Raw genomic sequence first — 21327 nt, 5'->3', positions numbered from 1 at the left:
AGTCTACAGGCCCACTCAGCCAATGTCTGCTGTCCCCACAGCCCCCAGACGTTGGATGTGCGGCTGGGCTACAACCTGTGCCAGGAAGAGCTGGAGTTCCTGCAGAAGCGGAAGGTGGTGGTGGCTGAGGCCCTGAAGCAGGTATTGCAGCTGGAGGAGGACCTGCAGATGGATGAGGTGGGTAAGCAGAGGCCGGCCACTTGGCTCAGTGCCTGTTCTGGACTAAACTTGTCCTTCCCAAACCCTGCCCTGCCAGCTGCCCCCAGCCCTTCCCTGCCCAGGGCAGCCTCAGCACTGCCTTTCCTGGTTGCTCTTAGTGTTAAGGTTCCGGGTGAGAGCTGTGTTAGGTGTGATTCAGTTGTGTGTTCACAAGGGGACCCACACTTCCACCCAAAAGGCCCTAGGACCTTCATTCTTCTATTCTCCCTTCCCCCAAGTACAGAGAGAGAGAGAGAGAGAGAGAGAGAGAGAGAGAGAAAGGAAGGAAGGAAGGAAGGAAGGAAGGAAGGAAGGAAGGAAGGAAGGAAGGAAGGAAAACAGCAGGTAGAAGCTGGAGAGAAGCAACTTCCACTCGCAGGGCAAGCTTCTTTCCAGCGAGCAGCCAGTGGTGACTTTGTTGGAGCCCTCTGTCACCTCCCTTGTGTGGACTGCAGCCCCTGCTCCTTCCTCCATCAAAAATTCACTTCCTCCTGCTCTTACACATATATATGGTATATACTGGGCACATACCCTGTACCAGGCCTGGTGTCCTCACATCAAATCCCTCTGCAGAAGATACCAATTTGCAGCCATTAAAGAATCACACACTAGCTGGGTTCTTGAGCAAGTTACCCAGCTGCCTGGACCCCTGTTTGATCATGTGTTGACTGAGGGCTAAATTAACAGTGCTAAGAACTCTTCCAGCCATGGCTTTCTGATTTACCAAGACTGTAGAAGGCTTCAGAGCCCTTTACTGATGGCAACTCCTGGGTTTGGGGCTAAGGTCTAATTCCAGACCTACTGGGTGGCCTGCCACTGTGTGACAGGTGATTTAAGGTCACTCAGTGCCTCACTCTCTGTTCTGTGTAGCCAGCTCTCCCTCCTCTACTTTTCCTTCTTAGGAAAGGAAAAGTATTCCAAGTCTTTCCTACCCAGCAATGGCCCAACAGTGTGCCTCTCTGCACCCCCAGGTACCGCTCATAGCCATCATGGCCACTGGAGGTGGAACGAGATCCATGACCGCCATGTATGGCCATCTGCTGGGGCTTCAGGAGCTGAATCTCTTGAACTGTGCCAGCTACATCACTGGCCTGTCCGGGGCCACTTGGTAAGGAGCTCGGGGCCACTGTCTGGCGGAGCCCAGAGCAAGCAGCAAACGGGCTGGCCTGGGGTCTCTGGTGAAGCTCCTCCCCCACCCCAAGTTAGACTGACTCATGAACCTTGGGCAGCTCTATCACTCACAGCTGTGTGACCTTGGGCATGCAGCTCAACTTCTCTGCGCCTAGTTTCTGTATCTGTAAAGTGGGGATAATAACAGCACCAACCTCATGCGGTTGTTGGAGAGGCTCTCCCTGAACTGGGTACCCGTGAGACACTGTACACATTGTACACGTTGGTCATTACTGACATTCCTATTTCCCTGGGGCGGTGCAGGGACATGGGAGCATGGTGGCCAACTATGAGTGAACTCCTGCTGCCACTGACCCTGTCCTGCAGGGGAGACGCAGCTGCCCTCTCTCAGACTATACCAAGTCACCTAGGGTGGGTGGAGCTGGCCCCGCTGCTCTGGCTGCCCACTCCACCTCAGCACCCATCCCTGTCCACTCCTTCTGACCTGTAGGCTTCCTCGGGCTCCCACCTCCTCACTCTGCTGGTGAGCGAGGAGAGTGAGCTGGCTCTCCCTAGGTGAGGCCAGTGTGAGATGGGCCTTCTTAGCTCCTGTCTGTCATGTCACAGGAGCCACAGTGCTGGGGGGCCCACAAAAACATGTGCATTTCTTTTCAGATGAGAAGGAAAAAAAATTAACTTATAGGTCGAAGAAAATGTTTTTATAAATAATATTACTATATTTGTCTTTATACGATTGTCATACAACAAAATTTTTAATGTTTTTATGGTGGAAGCGGCCACCAAAGTCATAATGCAGCCCTGGTCTAGGGTGGCCAAAGTCCCATGACACCCAGGGCCTCTCTCTCAGCCAGGCTGTGTCTTATTCTGTCTGGGATTGGTGGGCCTTGGAGCTCTCCAGGTCCCAAGCTGTGGCCCTCATCCTGGAGGGCTCTGGCTGACTTTCATTTGGGTGAGTGGACGTGAATTGTCCCTAGGAAAACCAAGGGTTCATGGTGCCTCAGGAGGCCTGAGGCTTCAGCACATATGGGATCTAGGAAGAATAGCTGATTGTTACCAGCATTGCCACTGCTCCAAGCACCGGGTGACAGTTTCTGATGAATCGTCTCATTTCTTCTTCACAAGAAAACTATGACAGAGATGTCATTCTGCTCATTTTATAACTGAAGAAACAAAGGAATTCTTTTCTTCAGGGTCACTAAGCTAATGAGTGGTAGAGCTGGGATTTGAACCTGGGCTGTCTGAGTCCAGGGCCCACATTCTTACTCTGCCCTTTAAACGGCTGCCCAGGAGTAGTAGGTTAAGGAGATAACCTGCATCTAGGGCGGGTGTGCGGTGGCAGATGGGCACCTAGCCTGGGAAAGCACTGGGATGGATTCTTTGAAAACCAATTATTTGTAACTGAGTGAACCTTATGGAGAGCAGGGTGTTTGGTTGAATAAATCTCCTGCCCTACCCCTGCCTTCACAGACCAGAAAGTAGTCCTGTGAAGGAAGAGGCCACTCATTAGAAAACTGTGCAGTGTCAGGCGAGGTCCCCTGTGGGGGGTGGGGGGGTCCCAGGTGCTGTCCTGGGACATAAACAGAAAAGCTGGGTCCAGGCCAAGAAGAGGCAGCCAGTGGCAAAGGCCCAGGGCCAGGGGGAGCTCCGTCTTTGTTTCACTCCTCCCCAGTGCCCACATGTAAGTTAAGAAGCATGGGAAATAAATCTTTAGCCAGCATCATAGTTACGGGAATTAATGTGCCAAAATGGAAACAGCCCAGGATGTAGCATCAGCCAAGCCCGGGTTCGAATGTTGGCTCCATCATTCCACGGTCCAGCACTTACTTTGTGCCAAGTACTATTCTAACCACTTTATATTACATTAATTCATGTAATCTTCACAATAGCTCTGTGAGGTAGGTACAATTATCATAACCCTCCCTTTTCTACACGTAGGGAAACTGGAGTGAAACGTAGGTAGATACCTTGCCCAAGATCACACAGCTAACGAGTAGCAGAGTCTGGTTTCGAACCCAGGAAGATCTGGGTCCAGAACCCTCACTCCTAAGCAACATGCTACACCTGGCCCACAGCAGGCAATCGAGAAATGGTAGCAATTGTGACTATGAGTAGTACTGTTTACCCCCTTTCCTCCAGGCTCCTCTCCTGGCAGGTTTCCCATGAGCTGCCCTCCTTCTCTCCTGCCAGGGCCCGGGGTTGATTGGACCAGGGCTGGCTCAGCTCTATCAGCCATGCCTGTCTCTCTCCAGGACCATGGCTACCTTGTACCGTGACCCTGAGTGGTCCTCTAAAAACCTGGAGCCTGCCATCCTTGAGGCCCGGAGGCATGTGGTCAAGGACAAGTTGCCCGCCCTGCACCCAGACCAGCTCCTCAAACACCGGGAGGAGCTCCGGCAGCGCAGTCAGGAAGGCTATAAGGTCACCTTTACAGACTTCTGGGGCCTGCTGATCGAGGCTTGCCTGGGAGATGAGGTAGGTGCCCGGCTTCTCCTGGGCTGCACTCCGCCCTGGCTGATGTTCACCCCTCTTTCTTTGTCGGAGTATCTGGACTTACCTCATCACAGGAGAGAGTTAGATGTATCCCTGAGCTGTAAAAGGCAAGGTTTGAGGTGCCCAAATGTGTGATGAAGAAAGATGTTGGGGTGGCTTAGGTGCAACTCTGCAGAGGCAGTGTGTCCTCAGAGCCACGCCAAGACACCTGTGAGAGAAAATGAGGGGGGAGCTGGACAGGCTGGAGAGCCATCAGACTGTGACGCAAGTGTGACCCCAGGTGGAGGAGAAAGGGAAGACAGTCTGGGTAGAAGCATCCTAGACTACTTTGTGGTCTAGAAGGTTCACAAAGCCTTAGAGAGTCCTCCAGCCAAGTTGGCCATCAGTGTCATCTGACGCTCCCCAGAACGGGCCTGCCTCAGCACCCCTGCCCCACTCAGGCACTGAGCTGGGACACCCATGGGAACTGTGGCCTCTGCATGGATTTCAGAACACAGCATAGGACCCTTAGTCAATCACACTCCCTGGAGTGAAAGGTCTGCCAGGCTCGTTCTCATGGTCACCACACAAAGGATGGGCCCAGTGAGCTTCCTTCCTGCTCTGAGATCCAATGATCTGAGCAATATGCGCCCACGGTGAGCATCAGCCTCTGCTGGGACACAGCTGTTGTGACACCCTGTGGGACGTGGTGGAGGAATGGGATCCCCGTGAGATGCTGTAATCCTGGACATCAGGGTGAGAGTTCAGCTAACACCTGGGCCCTTTCAGCTGCGCAGCCCCCAGGGAGGACCAACTTTGGCTGTTGCTGGGCCCCCAAGCAGAGATTCCCATCTCATTTCTATCCAGGCCTATGGCTGTCTGCCCTACTTCCAAAGGTGTCTGAGGAGATCTGATTTCAAATCAGAATTTTCCAGAAGGAGGAGGGATAACAAATTATTTTCTAGTAGGTCTCCTCTTCCAGAAAACCCAGACAATTTGAGGAAGCAAGGATGGCCCAAGCCACATCTTCAACATTCATTCATTTCTTCCTTCAATCTTTCAACAAATTAAGTATCTCCTGCATGCCGAGAACTATGCTACTAGGTCTGGGGGATTCAGACCCGAGGCACTCACAGCTTTTGTTGGATCCCTCCCCATCCTGACCCCTTGATAACCCACCATCTAACCTGTTCTCATGATGAAGCAAGGCAGGCAGAGATTGAGGGTGTTGGCTTTTCGATTCAGCCATGATGTAGTTTCAATTCTGGCCCTGTTCTGTGCTATTCCTTAAATGAGAATTACATCAGTAAGTGGTGGTTGATTTTCTAACAAGAGTTAGTGCCCCAGGTGATGAGGTGGAAAGCACCAAGACTTTCTCATCAGAAGTCTGAGAATTACCCCCAGGGTTTGATGTGGGCAAGGAGCCATTCTTCCCAAGAAGTCTAGGATTGATGTCAAAAGGCCTCTGCTCTAACACTCTAGCCAAAAGTGGGAGCTCCTTTCCCTCGGGCCCCCTTGACAATGAGCGTGGACTGTGTCTTCCATGAGTCTGTAGCTACTTCCAGGACCATCAGCTCCGTGGTGTCCAGATCTCTGCCCACTTATGACAGGTACCCCGTTTGCCTTTCAAGAGAGGCCCAAGACTCTCTCTGCCCACACAGGTGTTTACCATCTCACACAGGTTCTGTGGCCTTCACAAACTGGGGTAACCATGCATGGTCACCCAGCAGGCAGCTGTTTGGCCTGGGATCAGAGCCTGGGCTCCTAAGACCTCAGTTGGCCTTGTCTACACGAGCTGATTCACTTTGTGGGGTGGCCTGTGACCCCAGCTGATCTGCAGGACTCCCATTCTGATTATATAGCCCAGACTCTGGGAACTTAGAGGAGCTGTGGCTGCCATGTGGTACCAGGGTTTCCAAGCCTTTCATGAAGGAAGGAAGGAAGGAAGGAAGGAAGGAAGGAAGGAAGGAAGGAAGGAAGGAAGGAAGGAAGGAAGGAAGGAAGGAAGGAAGGAAGGAAGGAAGGAAGGAAGGAAAAGAAAGAAAGAAAGAAAGAAAGAAAGAAAGAAAGAAAGAAAGAAAGAAAGAAAGAAAGAGAAACAGAAGGAGAAGAAAGGGAAAGAAAAGAAGAAGAAGAAGAAGAAGGGCGCGGCCGGATGGCTCAGTTGGTTAGAGTGCGAGCTCTCAACAACAAGGTTGCTGGTTCAATTCCCACATGGGATGGTGGGCTGCTCCCCCTGCAACTAACGATTGAAAACAGGTGACTGGACTTGGAGCTGAGCTGCGCCCTCCACAACTAGATTGAAGGACAACGACTTAGAGCTGATGGGCCCTGGAAAAACACACTGTTCACCAATTAAATTAAAAAGAAGAAGAAGAAGAAGGAAAGAAGGAGCTTATTTTGCCACTCCCAAACACATTTTATGCAACATGCAAAGCAGATATGAAAAATGGAGCTGCTCTGGTTTGGTGGCCTCTCCTACCGCTACCTCCTCATTCTCTGGTCCCTGAGACACACAGAGAACCTAGGACTCTGAGGAACAGCCCTACACTGCAGGTTCAGTCCCACCCCATCCATGTGTCTGGAGGGGTGAATAGTCCAAGGACAAGTGTACCTTCTAGAGGTGCATTTTAAGAGCAGGTTTGGCTGGTATCAGCCAGGGCCTACACAGCAGCCTGGTGGGCTCAGGACACAGGAAACATGCTGTGGGAGGTCCAAACCGTGCCCTTATTCTGCCACTGGGGCTGCTTATCTGTGTCTGCTTAACCATTGTGTTTCCCCACAGAGAAATGAATGCAAACTGTCAGACCAGCGTGCTGCTCTGAGCCAGGGCCAGAACCCTCTGCCCATCTACCTCACCATCAACATCAAGGATGATGTAAGCAACCAGGATTTCAGAGGTAACACTGGTGCCTAGCAATCTACGTTGGGGGAGAGGGGACCCTTTTCAGCGGGCAAAGGCACCAGGCACCCCAGCGCACACACGCATACCCACCACATCTTTGCCAATCTTCGCATCGAAAGACAGTCGTTAAGCTGAGGAAATCCTGCTACCCTTTTCTTCTCTGCCACCTGGGCCGTGTGGAAGGGAGTGTGGGGGGGATGGGAGAAGGCGGGGGAGGGGGGGGAGGCCAGGGTCCCCTGGCTTCCCTGGGTGGTGGTTTGGTGTGACGGAGAAACAAAGGTCATGGAGGGAAATGGTCCTAGATATTTCTTAAACTTCCCAGAAGGAGGGACTCTAGAGCCCTGCCCTGCTTCAGGGTCAGTTTTGGTCCCCATTTATTGGGTTTGGAGCCAAGAAGCCCAGCAGGTTGCAAATGGTGCGTCTTGCTCAGCCCGCAGAGGCCGGCCTTGGGCGCCCTCATGTGTCCTGTGGGGGAACTGCGGCCTCGCTGTCCGGTCGCCCCCAAACCCGTGACCCAGCCAGTTCGCTAGGTGAGGAGGGAGAGCGGAGCTGTCCAGACCAGACACTGACACCCTGTCCCCTGCTTCGCGTGCAGAGTGGTGCGAGTTTTCCCCCTACGAGGTGGGCATGCAGAAGTATGGGGCCTTCATCCCCACCGAGCTCTTCGGCTCCGAGTTCTTCATGGGCCGTCTGATGAGGAGGATCCCAGAGTCGCGGATGTGCTACATGCTAGGTGACTCCTGGCTGGGGAGGGTCCTGTGCACCCTGCGCCGTGTTGGGAAAGGTCCCACCTTTGCATTAGAGAATGACGGAGGCATGCTCTAGTTTCCCAGGAATTGTCCCCGGTGAAATGGGAGATTCTGGAACTCCCACCCTTTTCCCCTCTTGTTCTAAGCTGCAACATGCCTGCTTCCCGGGGCCAACCTAGCTCCTGAATTCCAAGGGGTCTGAGGGTACCACAGAGGGAAGGCAAAGTCCCTGGGGAAGTCTGGCCCTGCTTCCAAACCTGCGCTCCCTGCTCCTCCAGAGCCAGGAGCAGTGAATGCGGAGGTCTGATTGTGATGTCCACTGGTTCAGTTCTCCTGGCAGAGTCTGAACTGCATCTGACAAAGGGTGATCTCAAAAAACAGACGCCTCTTTAAAGCCTCAACCACAGTTATGCCCTTATTTAAACTAGTTGTATGCACCCCCATCTATCCCAGTCCAACCCATCCCAGAAGGTCCCACTCAGCCCCACGTCTTCTGTGAAGTGCACCTGGAAGTCCCCAGCCCATGGTGGCTTCTCCTTGCTCTCAACACCTATACTATTGGGCATGTGGTCTAGAGATCTGTAGTTAAGTGACTTGGACGTGACTCCTCAATTATTAGCTCTGTGGAGTTGGCCAAATTACCTAACTTCTCTGAGCCACAGTTTTCTTATCTGTAAATTGGGCTTAAGAGTAAAACCTACCGTACAGAGGATCCAAATAGGTCAACATCATGTGAAAGATTTCATGTGAGTATTGCTATTAATCTGTTGCATTTTAAAATCATGATAATGAGAGATAGCATTACATTTATCAAGTGCTCACCATGTGCCAGGCACCGTCCTAAACTAGTGTATTAACTGGTGCAAGAGTAGGCATCTGGACTTGAACCTGAAGCCCGCATCTGTCAGCATTAAGTAGCTGCTGGGACTGTGCCTTACATGCCTTCGTATTCTCTCCCGGCTCTGAGAGGAAGATGGAGAAGAGCTGAGGGCTGGGGATCATGAGTCATCTGGGTCGAGCTGCACTGTGGGCAGAGGGAAATTAAAGCCTGTCCCACACCCTGAGAAGCCTGACTTGAAGAGGGAATCGAGGCCAAGGCAGAAGAAGCCAGTATCTGGGTGGGCCTGGGGGCTCTTGGACAGAACTGCTCACGCCTGGCCCTGCTCCCTAGGTTTGTGGAGCAGCATCTTCTCCGTGAACTTGCTTGATGTCTGGGATTATTGCAACAACTCAGAGGAGTTTTTCCACAGGTGGACGAGGGAGAGAGTGCACGACATTGGTGGGTAACCTACTGGCTTCCCCCTTGCTCAGGAAGGGAGCGGTGAAGAGGGGTGGGTCACAGACTGAGAACTAGTCCACCTGTCATGTGTTTCAATATCCTCTCTATGGTCCACAAACATGGGAAGGCAGCGAGGGCTAGAGGGTCTTCCCTGCCTGGAGGGGATGGTGATTGCTGGTGGACACCTGCTCGGAGACCCAGCTGCACGCCCCCAGGGCCAGCTCTAGTGTGGTTAGGGGAGTGGCTCCCCTGTGTCGTCAGCTTGGCAGAGCTGTGAGGAGGCCTGGATCGCTGAAGAGGGGAGGGATCTATGAACACATCAGTTAAAGGTTGCTCATCTAGACTGTTCTCTCTGGGACCGCTCCTTATCTATCTTCCCTCCCCACCCCTGTCCTATGTCTCTCGCCTGGGTGCTCCAGCTCCAGGGTCTTGAAAGCCAGGCAAGGAAGATGGGAACAGCACTTACAATGGCTCACCCCTGGGTTCCGGGCTACCATGCAGGGCTCCACCTGGGAAATCAGGGCCCCCAACTTCTCTGACCTGCTCTCTAATCCCCTCTCCCCTGCAGAAGATGAGCCGCTCCTTCCTGAAATCCCCAAATGTAAGGCCAACGTCCTGGACACTTCGGTGGTGATCCCAGCGTCGAGGCTGTCCAATACTTTTCGCCAAATCCTCACCTATCGGTCCTTTGTGTCTGAGTTCCACAACTTCCTGTTGGGGCTGCAGCTGCACACCGACTACCTCCAGAATGGCCAGTTCTCCATGTGGAAAGGTACCCTCCCTGGCTGCTACTTGAGGCCTGCCTCTGTTTGGAGGAAGGACAAGTAGATGTTGAGGCTACCATGGAGATAGGATGAGAAAACTCCTCTGACCATGGTTCGTGGGTTGGGTGGCAGAGTCCCCCCACGGTGTATTCCTGGGTGGAGTCTTGAACAATGGGTGGAGTGGTGTGCATATTTAATTAATTGAATCTGCCCAACACCTCTATATGGCATCTGTACAATGAGCTCAGCAGGTAGAAGTTGGCCCACTGTGTAAATGGGAAAGTGTGGGCCCTGACTTTCTACAGTTGTGCTCTGGGGCACCTTTTCATGTGAGTGGTGCCCCCTGGAGTTGGGCAGGGGATGGCTCAGCTCAAGAACACCCAAGTGGAAAGTAGCAGAGCCAGGCCTTAGACTGGCTTCGGGGCCTTCTTTCCACCCTGTTAAGGCTCTGAGGTTGACTTTCTACTGTCTTTGGTATCGTATTTGGCCACAGCTTGCAAACGGTTGCTTGGGCCTGGCCTAAAAATTGTTGTCCTCACCATCAGAGGCAGAAAGGGCAACTGGCTCTGGTCCCCAAGTGTGCATCAATTTATAGGATAGTCTTATGCCCCATACCCTACAAATCCTGTGGCTGAGTCATAGTGGGTTTTATGTGCATAGTCCATAAAAGACTTGCTAAAACGCCAAGAAAATGCTGTTCATTAGCCCACCCAAGGAGGCCAGAAGTGGGGGGCTGGAGACCCAGGCTGAGGAGCTCAGGGCAGGATACTCCATCCCTACCAGGTGTCTCTGACCATCCACTGAGATCGGGGTTCTGGGGTGCGATGGTAATTGGAAGCCTTGGATTTCAGACACTGTGCTTGACGGCTTCCCGAACCAGCTGACAGAGTCCGCGAACCACTTGTGTCTAGTAGACACCGCATTTTTCGTCAACTCCAGCTACCCACCCCTCCTCAGGCCAGAGAGAAAAGCCGACCTCATCATCCACCTCAATTATTGTGCTGGGTCCCAGACAAAGGCAAGTGAGGCAAAGAAAGCCCCCCTCCCCCCTGAGCAGAAGCACTGCCTCTTCTGAGACAAGCCAATGATGAGCATCACGAACTGGGAAATGGGGAATGTGTGCTCTCCATGGGCTCCAAGACCAGCGTCAGAGAAACTCAAGTTGGTATAATACATGACATGAGGGGAGCCATCTAAACCTCAGGGGGCTGTCAGCTGGCCCTCACGCAGTGGGGCTCAGGGTTTGTGTGGACTTACTGAGCCAATTCCAATCGTTGTATCTGAGCCTTTGCCATATTTGGCAATTCTTCAGCTGCAAAAAAAAAAGCAAGTTTTAAAAAATAACTTTAATAGGGCCCAGTCAATTCCAAGGTTTTATACCACTTCTAGAGCTTGTAATGTCCTATTTTCAAAATAATCACGCTGTCCTCCTCTCCCAGGGAATATGACCCTTCATGTAATTATACTAAAGAACCAGGACCAGAGGTTTTTATTTATTTTTACTTATTTACTTTTGAAATGTTCTGGCCTTTTAAGGGAAAGAAACTGGTCTACCTTAATACTGTCTTATCCTGAAGCCGGGAACAGGGGAGTGTAGACAGATGATGACGATGACAGCAATGATAATGGCCTAAGTTTGTACACGAGTGACAACGGGCTTTCCTACACCTGATCTCACTTGATCCTTACACCAGGTCTTTGCAGTAGATGGCATACCTGCTATTATTCCCATGTTGTAGTTGAGGGAACTGAAGCACAGAGAAGGTAAATGGCTTGCTTAAGATCACGCAGCTAGTAAATGTGGAACAGAGGGCAGAACTAAGGTGATTCTGAGCCTCTAAGTCCACTGCTCTTTCTGTTATATTGTGTTTATGCCCTTTCAGAGTCCTTTCCAGCCCTGTGACACTTTGTCAGTTCCAAAGCCCATGCATGTGCCCCAGGAGCCTGCCCACTATGGCTGTATATGGCTCGGCTCCCATTGCCCTCAGGCTGCCACCCACATCTACCCAGATCTGTGTTTGGGTAACGTATCATCGAAAGGGCTTCTGTCCATTTTACTTGGGGAAGGAGCTTGCAGTTGGACACATACCAACCTACTGCCTCAGGCCCTTTGTCCTAGTGTGGCTTTGTTCTAAAAATAGCACAAATAGGCCAAGTAGTTGGAGACGTGAGTTGTTAGCTGGGGAAATCAGGAAGCTTGATCTAAGAACTCTGTGTTTCTTACCTACCCCTACCCCTCATCTCAAACATGTCCTCCTGTGATACTCTAGCCCATGAAACAAACCTGTGAGTACTGTGCCGTGCAGAACATCCCCTTCCCCAAATATGACCTGCAAGAGGAGGGGAATAGTAATCTCAAGGAATGTTACCTGATGGAGAACTCCCAGGAACCTGATGCCCCCATCGTGCTTTTCTTCCCACTCATCAACGATACCTTCCAAAAGTACAAGGCCCCAGGTAAGCCGCCTCTGAGCTCACTTCCCACCACCCTCTAGTCTTGGACTGAGAGCTCCTGTCTTTAAACGTATGCCATCTTCTAATAGCACTCATGAAAAGCCTGGCTTAGCTCCAGTCTGAGCCAACCTTGGCTTTGGGAAGAAAGAAAAGATTCCCCCATGCCCCCATGAGCTGGCAGCATCAAACTCTACTCTGCCAGTCATTCAACATTTATTGACATCCAACTGTATGCCTGGCACGGTGTTGGTGCTAGGGCAATCCTAAGATGGGCAAGCTGTATCCCTGCCGTAGGAGCTTGGAGGAGTACGTACATGTGTGTATGTGAGTGTGCACGTCTTCAGGAAGGCGTGTGTGCCCGTCTTCAGGAAGGCGTGTGTACCCATGCATGCAGGGGTGGCTATGCAGAGAAATAGGACACAAGTCATTATAACTAAACGTAATAAGAGTCTATCACGAGTTCTTCTGCTCCCTCCAGGTGTAGAGCGAAGCCCCGAGGAGCTGGAGAAGGGCAACGTTGATATTTATGGCGCCAAAACTCCCTATGCCACCAGGGAGCTGACGTACACAGAGGCCGCCTTCGACAAGATGGTGAATCTCTGTGAATACAACATCCTGAATAACAAGGACAAGCTCCTTCAGGCCTTGCGAAAGGCCGTGGAAAAGAAGAAACTCCAGAAGAGCCAGTGTCCTTCCGAATTCCCGGGGAGCTTCACTGATCCTGTGTCTGCTTCCACTGTTGGGGGCGGGGACCTCATCGGAGCTGACCAGCCCTCATAGCCAGCTCTGCTCTCTGGCAAGAGGTGCAGGCAAGCTAGCTTGGGCTGTCCATCAAAAAATAAAAATTAAAAAAGTTTGAGGGAAACAGAGAAAGAGACACAGGAAAATAACAAGGCATGGATTCGGGTTTTATACCAACGGGAATTTTTTTAAACCTTTCCCTATAGGGAAAGGGGTCCAATAGCCACAGGCTCCCACACATGCCTGAAGTGTGGAGAATGAAAGCATGGCCTGAAGAGGCAGCTGGTTCCCCACAAACCTCAGACACAGAGCTGGCGCTCAGAGCCCTCCCCTTTCTACTCCCCTCTGCCTCCTGGCACAGAGGGCCTCAGGGAATGCACAGGAGGACCCAAGAAGCACTCGGGGTTCTCTGGAAAAAGTCTTTTTAAATTTTAAGGGAATTATATTCTTGTGATTTTTGTAGGCAATTATATTTTGTGGTTTTTATTTCTATGAGTCAGGCTATGAATAGGGAGCATGATGCTAGAAGATCTCGATGGAGCACTGGAGACATCTCGGTCTCTTCAACAACAAAGCCAAACAGGTGACGCAGTTTCAGCAGCCCCTCTCCAGCCACTCAGAGCTCCAGGACTGGTGACCCCTAAAATCCCTACCAGGCCGCCTCATCTAAGCATCCAGCTCCAGTGAAATGCCAGGCAGAGCCCAAGTCTGCAGCTCACACGCGTGGAACAAGGATCTTAGATGCAGCTCGGGGATGTCTGGGCAGGTCAATGGACTTGGGCATCAGGGCGCCCAGTGCTGCCCACTCCAAGAGGCCGGCGCTTGCTGACAACCCTGCTCCAGAAGCACTTCTCAGTTCTCCATCACCCTCCCCTCTGTTTTCCAGAAGGGATTATTTATTTCTAAATGGGATTTCTCTTATTTATCATGTACACACCATGGCCAGCAAGCACATTCCAGCTCTTGGAAAGTCATCCTGAGAGAATGAAACTAGGAAGGAACAACGCAGAAAGGACTAAGTTAGCTCTGAGGAAGAATCCCATCCTTGGAGGTGGTTTCAAGATGAATTACTGGGAAAGACCAGGGACACGCGGAAGCCCAATCAAAGCATCCAGGTCTCCTGTCAGGCTGGGAACTTAACTGAAAAAACTGTGTAACCTGAGCTACTGAGACACACTGGCCAAAGGACAGTGGGACCAGAAAGGCGTGTGCTCTGCGTGAAGCCCAGCAAACCTGGAAGACATGCCCCTCTTTCTGGGCCACGATGCTCCCTAAGCAGTCCTTTGGTTATTAGGAGACAAATGGTGACAGGTACCAAAGTTTAGAAAAATTGGCCTCCAATTTACATCCTTGCTATTCAAAGTGTGCTGGGGAACTGGTTAGAAACACAGAATCTCAGGCCCCACTCCAGCCATACTGAATCAGAATCTGTATTTTGAGGAGATTCTCACCTCCTCTCTCAGGTGATTCCTATGCATATTAAAGTTTGAATGGTGTGGATTTATGCCACACTTTCCCATAAGCCTGGAAAGGATGAACAGTCAACTCCCCTGAGCCACTGACTATTAGACCCAAACTGGGCTCCTGGATCTGCAAAACTGGTCCCCCTCCAGACAACGCTCACCTGGGACACCACCTCACCCCCTCCACCAGAGCAGCCTCCACTTTAGCACCTTTTCCTTCCATCTGCAACAAACAGGCTCACCTTAAATTATCAGAGTGAGCTCCGTGGCAAGACCTGTTTATTGTAAGGTGAAGGCAGCCCTCCCTTGGATTCCTCAAAGTATGTAGAGTGAGGTTTCTGAAACTATTGTATTATTTGAGCATGGAATAAAATGGCCATGTGGGTAAATACTAGTGCCTCATCTGCTTTCATTATCTGAGGCTGTAAAACATGCATAATTCCTGTCTGGCCACTGCCAGAGGTGTGAGAAGGCCATTTCCATCCCATCCCTTCTCTCTTCTGCTGCTTCCTTTCCTCCTGCAGGGGTCCCCACCTTCTTGTGGTGCGGTGTTTTTCTGTTTTTATGAAGCCATGTGAAAACCAGTGGAGCATCAGCTCTTGTTGACCCATACTGTTTGAAACTCCGATGATTTTCAGGAAGCTTTGATCTAGAGGAAGGAAAGGCAGTCTTCATCAGCTCAGCACCTACTTGGTGCCCGGTGGTCGTGGTCAGTAAACTGCCTCTGCATTCTAGGAACATAGATCTGGGTTGTAAGAAAAGACATGAAAATATTTTTGTATGTGGATTTGAGAAGTCAAATACTCGACTATTTCGCTTCTAAAACAACGCGGGCGATGTCACAGAGCAGGAGCTTCGTAAGGGCCACATAAGGGATAAGGACAAAATGTCATCAACTCTGTGAGGGGCCAGGGCACTTTGTCCTGGGGAGGTCAGGGAGGCCCCCTCCTCAGGTTCCCTGCTCTCTGCCTGTAACATGATTAAATAGAAAAAATCAAATAAAATCCCTGTCTTCCCAAGGGTGCCATTGTCTCCCCTTTCCTTCTCAGGAGAGCAGCCAGCACGCCACACTGCCATGGAAACCAGCCACCCTGTCCCACAGTAGATGTGTTCTGCTCCTACATCCCCAAGAAAACACTTCTCTCCAAGGTCACCGATGTCCTCCCAATTGCCAGATACATGGAGTCAAATGGCACTGGTCCTGTCTAGGCCTTATCTTGCTTGATTGTTCTCAGCATTTGGCCCTGCAGACCACTCCCTCCTTCCTGAAACCTCCCTTCCCAGGACTTCCTTGCCAACAGCAGTTCACTCCAGTTCTGCTTGCAAATATTTATTTCCTTCCCACTACATGCCAGTCACTGTTGTAGGCACTGGAAAAATAAAAAGAATTAACAATTGACCCCATACTTAAAGCAATTTCCTTCTAGTTCCATGTAGGAGGCCTACATGGAAACAGAGCCTTGCAATACAAAGAGACAGTTCCACATTAGCTGTGTAAAGAAGGGGCACACATTAGGGGCTGCCACTCCAGCCCTAGAGGGAAGGGGCCAAGTTTTCTGGATACCTTCTGTCCTGGATTTCTTTCCACTTTCAAGACCCTCCCCTGGTCTCATCTCCCCTGTTCTCCTTTAGCTGCTGGTGTTTCCTGAGGTTCTCTCCTTAGCTCTCCTCTCTTCTCACTCTATACTCTCCTTAAGTAGTTTCAGCTACACCAGGATTTCAAGCACTGGTTCTATTTTGAAAACTCTCAAACCTTTAGCTCTAAACAAACCAATGTCCTATGTTATTTTTTTGGAAGTTGAAGTATTTACTGATGTGTTTAGATTTCCTAAGTTCTTGATTCAAGAATTCAAATTCTATGCCAGTTAGTATTACTTCTGCTACATAACCCAAAAGATCTAAAATTACAGTGGCTTCAACATGGTCATTTATTTCTATTTCTTATCAGAGACCCAGGCTCCTTTCAGCTCTTGCTTCTGCCAGCCTTAAGTTTGCCTTGGGGTCCATTATGGCTGCTGGAGCTCCAGCCATCATGTCTACATTCTGGGCCGCAGGGGCCATAAAGGGATCTGAGCTGCTGCTGACTATGAAGACACCACACCGGTCCTGGTCTGCCTAGCTCTAGATCTCTTTTCTGTGAAAGAAAACTGAACTTTTGTCTTAACAAGATAATAAGAATTACCAGCTCTTCCAGTGATCTATTGCTGAGCAGCAAACCACCCCCCCCAACACATACTGGCACAAAATAACCACCATTTGATTATACCCACAGATTCTGTAGGTCAGGAATTTGGAAAGGGCACAGCAAGGACAACTCTATACGCTCCGTGTGCGGGGCCTCAGCTCAGATGACTTGCCCCGTTGGGGAGAACTCAGGTGACTGGTCTAGTAGAGCTGGGCTGAAGGATCCCCTTCTGAGGTGGCTCCTTCATTCTTCTATCTGGTGGCTGGGTTGTAAAGGCTGGGGAGGATAAAGGACAGTCTCAGTTTGACTGACTGTCAGAGCACCTTCCTGTGGTCTCCCCAGCATGGTGGTCTCTGGATATTCAGTCTTCTCATGAAGATTGAAAATGGCGGCTCAGGGCTCCCGAGTGAGTGCTGCATACTGGCAGCGGCACGGTGTATTACAACCTAGCCTCAGGAGTCACATAGCATCACTTCCACTATACTCTATTGGCAAAAGCGTTCACAGGCCAGCCTAGATTTAAGGGCAGGGGACAAAGATCCCATCTCTTAATAGGACGCATGTCATAAAAATTGTGTCGTCAAGTTTTAAATCCCAGGCTGCGCTAGTTAAATCCTTAAAGTTGACCTTGACCCTCTTCCACCAAGGGAATGTCACATTTTGGATTTTTATTGCAGACGCCATTTGTAGTAACAAATTCAGTGTTAGTTAGGAATTACTTTCATCTCTAACAGAGACTGGACAAATAGTGGCTTAAATATATTCACGTAAAGAAGCCCACAGAGAGGCAGGCAGTCCAAGGCTGCTGTGGCACTTCATGATGTGTCGGGGCTCCTGCTCCTTCCAGCTCTCTGATTCCTTTTGTAGTTCTTAGCCTCATGGTCCAAGATGAGCCCTGGAGCTCCAGCCATCATATTCATATTCAGACTACAAGAGGGAAGAAGGGAAGAGAAAGCTTGAACTCTTTTCTCTTTAAAGGAGACTTCCTACAAGTCCCACACATCCTTCAGGTAACATATCAGCAAACGGAAGTTGGTCTCATGATCACACTTAACTGTAGAAAGACGGGAAATTTTTGTTGTTACCTGGTTGGCAATGTGCCCAGCTAAAAGAGTTCTATTATGAAGGACAATTTATAGGCAACTGGCTGTCTTGCTGCAAGTACCTACTAGACCATCTCCACCTGCATGTCCTACAAGCGACATCTCCAAGTGGCAGCAGTGACCAGGGTAATGGCCGCAGAGAAAGGAGAGGGTGTCTGAGAGTGAAGGGGGCTCTTCCAAGGCCAAAGTACCTCCTCTAATCTCATCATGTGTCTCCCAGACCTTTAACCACTCCAGAATTTAAAGTTATCAGGACAAGACCCTGGACATCATCTAGAGCCAATCTTCTGACCATCAAATTACCAAGAAGGGGGGAAAATCCTTCCAAAAGAATTACAATTAAAATTTTTACATGGCAAAGTGAGTCTTATTACCAAAAGACTTATTTTAAGAATTATTCAATACAACTTCTGGGCAACAATAGCACTCCTTATAGAACTGTAATAGGATTTAACCTGAAAAAACAATTGAATTCAGATATTTAAAAAGTGACTGAGATTGGGATTGTTTAGTCTGAAGAAAGGAAACCAAAGAGAATCATAACTTAAGAATATGTGAATGAACTAATCAGAAACAGTTTTGGGGACACAAAGAAAAAACGGAGAGTTGTTAGATGGGGGGGGTGGTTCGGGATAAGGGGAAAGGTGAAGGGATTAGGAAGCAGCTGGTAACCACAAGATGGCCTCAGGGTTTTTTGAAAATTAATTTGGGGAACGTATTCAATAATGTTGTAAAGATTTTGTTGGGTGTCCGATGGACATGCGTCCTATTTGGGAGACCACCTCAGGGATACTGTGGTTGCCTGATCATGGCATTGTACACCAGAAGCTAAACATTAATGAATGCCAACTATAATTTTATATATATAATGTGATGGCTCAGTGTGAGGTCGGAGGGATAGTGGATGGGGGGAGGGGGGTTCACAGTGTGAGGGATATAAATGATGAACGTCTAAGTATTACCTTGTCTTGTACACCTGAAACTAATAAATTTTAAAAAAATTTAAAGAAAAAAAAGAATACAAAAAAAAATTATTACTCTTTGGCTTCAATGAAATATTTTGAAAACGCGTTTAACAAATGCAAATTTGAAATCATTGCAGAATCCACAATGAGAAATTCAAGTCATTTTCACCAGGCCATTAAAACTCAATTAAATGCTGTGTGTGCTCTTATATAAACTCTTGGTGATATTAATAAAGATGTAAATTACAGAACACACACACACACAAAAAGAGAATCATAACTTGCAAAGATGCAAGATTATTATTCTGTGGAGAGTCAGTCACTCTCCCACTCACTGAGGACAGAACAAGAACAAGAAAGCTGTAAGAAGACAGAGAAGGAAGAAAAGACATGATGGTATATCCTCTGGCCTGGTTTGTTCAGGACTTTCTTTTCCTTTTTTTTTTTTTTAATTAAGGACAATAAATTTTGTTCTTTCTTAAAATTTGTTTTCTGGTTATAAAACGAGAACATGATTATTGTATAAAATTTGAAAACTGTAAAAGCATATAGAGAAGGAAACTAAGATCACTTATCACTCCAAAACTCAGAGAGCATTACTATTTGGGGGTTTATCCTTCCCATCTTTTCACTGGATACTTTCATTTTTTTTACAAACGTGCAAAAATCTTATACATTTCACTTTTTAAAAAATTGTAGTAAGATATCTAACAAAATTTGCTATCTTAACCATTTTTAAGTGTACAGTCAATAGTGTTAACTATATTCACATTGTTGTGCCACAGACCTCCAGAATTTTTTCATTTTGTGAAACGGAAACTCGATACCCACTGAACAATTCCCCATTTCCTCCTCCGCCCAGCCACTGATAACCACCATTTTATTGTTTCTATAAATTTGAGTAGTTGAGATACCTCATTTACATGGACTCACACACTATTTTTCTTTTTTTGACTGTCTTATTTCACTTAGCATAATATTCTTGAGGTTCATCTAGATTATAGCATGTGATAGGATTTCCTTACTTTTTAAGGCTGAATAATATCTCATTGTATGATATCACATTTTGTTTATCCATTCGTCCATCTCTGGACACTTAGGTTGCTTTCACCTCTTGACTATTGTGAATAGTGCTGCAGTGAACATGAGTGTGCAATATCTCTTAGAGACCCTACTTTCAATTATTTTAGATATATACCCAAGAAGTGGGATTGCTGGATCATATGGTAGTTCTATTTCTAATTTTGTGAGGAGCAGCCATACTGTTTCCCATAGCAATTGCATGTATTCACTTTTCAATTCATTTGATAAATACCAAGGAGTGTAATTTCTGGAGCATAAGGTAAGGGGAATATTTTTATATAGGTTTATTTTTAATGTATGATTTAAAACACACTGAAGCTTTTACTTTTTTATTAACAGATCTGTCAGCCTTTTCTTTTATAATTTATGTCTTTGGTTTTGTTTAGAAAGGCTTTTCCCTTCTAAAATTTTATAAATCTTCACCTATACCTTCTTCCAGTGGTTCAATAGTTCACTTTATTTTTATATTTCAATTTTTGTTTTATTTTGACATGAGGTCAATATCTAATTTCATTTTCCATTGGCTTTCTTTTCCCTTCCATAGTTTTGTATAGCTTCCTCTTGATATTTGATCCATACAACAGCTCCAAAGGAATTCCCATTTTACAAGCAAGGAAACTGAGACAGAAAGGTAACTCATTGCATTTAAGGACACATAGGCATTCATTTATGTAATCAGGATTCAACCCCAGGTCCTGTTCTTTCTTCACGACGACCTTGGTACTCAAAGTATGGTTCATAGACAAGCAGCAATGGCAACACTAGGGAGCATATTAGAAATGGGGAGTCTTGGGTCTCACCCTATACCCACTGAATCAGAGTCTGCATTTCCACCAAGTTTTAGAAATACTGTTGTGCATCATATTTCCCCCAATTGAGGGTACATCAGAATCACCTGGGGCACTTGTTGAGCTCCATCCCTCCTCAATATTCTCACTCAGTAGGTCAGAGTGATGACTACAAATCTGCATTTTAACAAGTATCCCAGATTATTCTTATGCAGGTGGCCCCATTGATCACCCTTGAGAAGTCCTCCAAAACAACAGAGAAATACTCGAAAACTGTAACCTAGGACACCAAAAATGAAGTCTGAGTATTTCTCCCAATCCCAATTTATGTGTTTTTTTAACCTGAAAAAGAGACAGCTGGGAGGTAATAGTAACTCTTTTACATTTGGAAATTAGGTTGTAATCAATGAGGATGATGACTACATCTTCAATTTTACAGAAAATCAAATAAAACTACTGGAAAATATCTTCAATTCATCCAGAATTTAGTGGAGGGGCGTGGAGAAGAGAAATAGATACCCAAGTAAATTGGAGTCTACCTCCCCTAACTTCTCATTTTGTCAATTATGTCCGTGAGTCAAGGTCTCCTCACCAATAAAATGAGGGTACCTATCACCTGCTAGCAGGTAGACAAAACCTGCCTGTCAACTTTCTGAACTTTGTCTCCAGTTTCCAAGTTCAGAGGGCTGGGATGAGGGAACATTCCAAGAGAGCCTCCGGAGGCTCGGGTTGGCTTTCTTTTTTTTTTTCTTTCTTTTTTTTTTTTTTTTTTGCCAGCTCAGATTTGCCCGGACGCCGACGCCACCTGGCCAGAGGTGTGGCCGTGGGGACTAAATAGGCCCCAAGGATGCCTGGCCTGCGTCACCCCGCTGGAGAGACACCTCTCCCCGCCCCAGTCCTGCAGACCGACTCCGTCATCAACAATTTATTAAGAACCTCCTCTCCATTGGCTGACGCCTCCACCCGCGCTGGCAGCTGCCCAATGAGGAAAGACTGGAGAGAGTCCTTCTGAAGAGTGAACGACCGCTCGTGACGTGGCGATCGGAGATT

At 48.4% G+C, this 21327-nt stretch overlaps 1 protein-coding gene across 5 annotated transcripts in view; it reads left to right on the top strand.

Moving 5' to 3' along the window:
* The window catches only part of PLA2G4E (phospholipase A2 group IVE), a gene marked incomplete at its 5' end in the record, with an annotated part of 60406 nt that extends 45230 nt beyond the window's left edge, over positions 1 to 15176 (top strand). For all 5 annotated transcript variants that reach the window (XM_081048710.1, XM_081048712.1, XM_081048713.1 and 2 more), the window contains 10 exons: positions 42 to 177; positions 1170 to 1306; positions 3579 to 3801; positions 6584 to 6698; positions 7299 to 7436; positions 8624 to 8731; positions 9300 to 9503; positions 10347 to 10513; positions 11766 to 11952; positions 12428 to 15176. In XM_081048710.1, coding sequence (XP_080904836.1) covers positions 42 to 177; positions 1170 to 1306; positions 3579 to 3801; positions 6584 to 6698; positions 7299 to 7436; positions 8624 to 8731; positions 9300 to 9503; positions 10347 to 10513; positions 11766 to 11952; positions 12428 to 12729 — 1717 coding nt within the window. In that variant the 3' untranslated portion in view covers positions 12730 to 15176. The remainder of the gene's footprint in view (positions 1 to 41; positions 178 to 1169; positions 1307 to 3578; positions 3802 to 6583; positions 6699 to 7298; positions 7437 to 8623; positions 8732 to 9299; positions 9504 to 10346; positions 10514 to 11765; positions 11953 to 12427) is intronic.
* Between the last annotated feature and the right edge of the window lie 6151 nt (positions 15177 to 21327).

This window comes from Rhinolophus hipposideros (genome assembly GCF_964194185.1).
Source record: "Rhinolophus hipposideros genome assembly, chromosome: 5".
Lineage (NCBI taxonomy): Eukaryota > Metazoa > Chordata > Mammalia > Chiroptera > Rhinolophidae > Rhinolophus > Rhinolophus hipposideros.
This window is presented reverse-complemented; position numbering and strand designations above follow the sequence as displayed.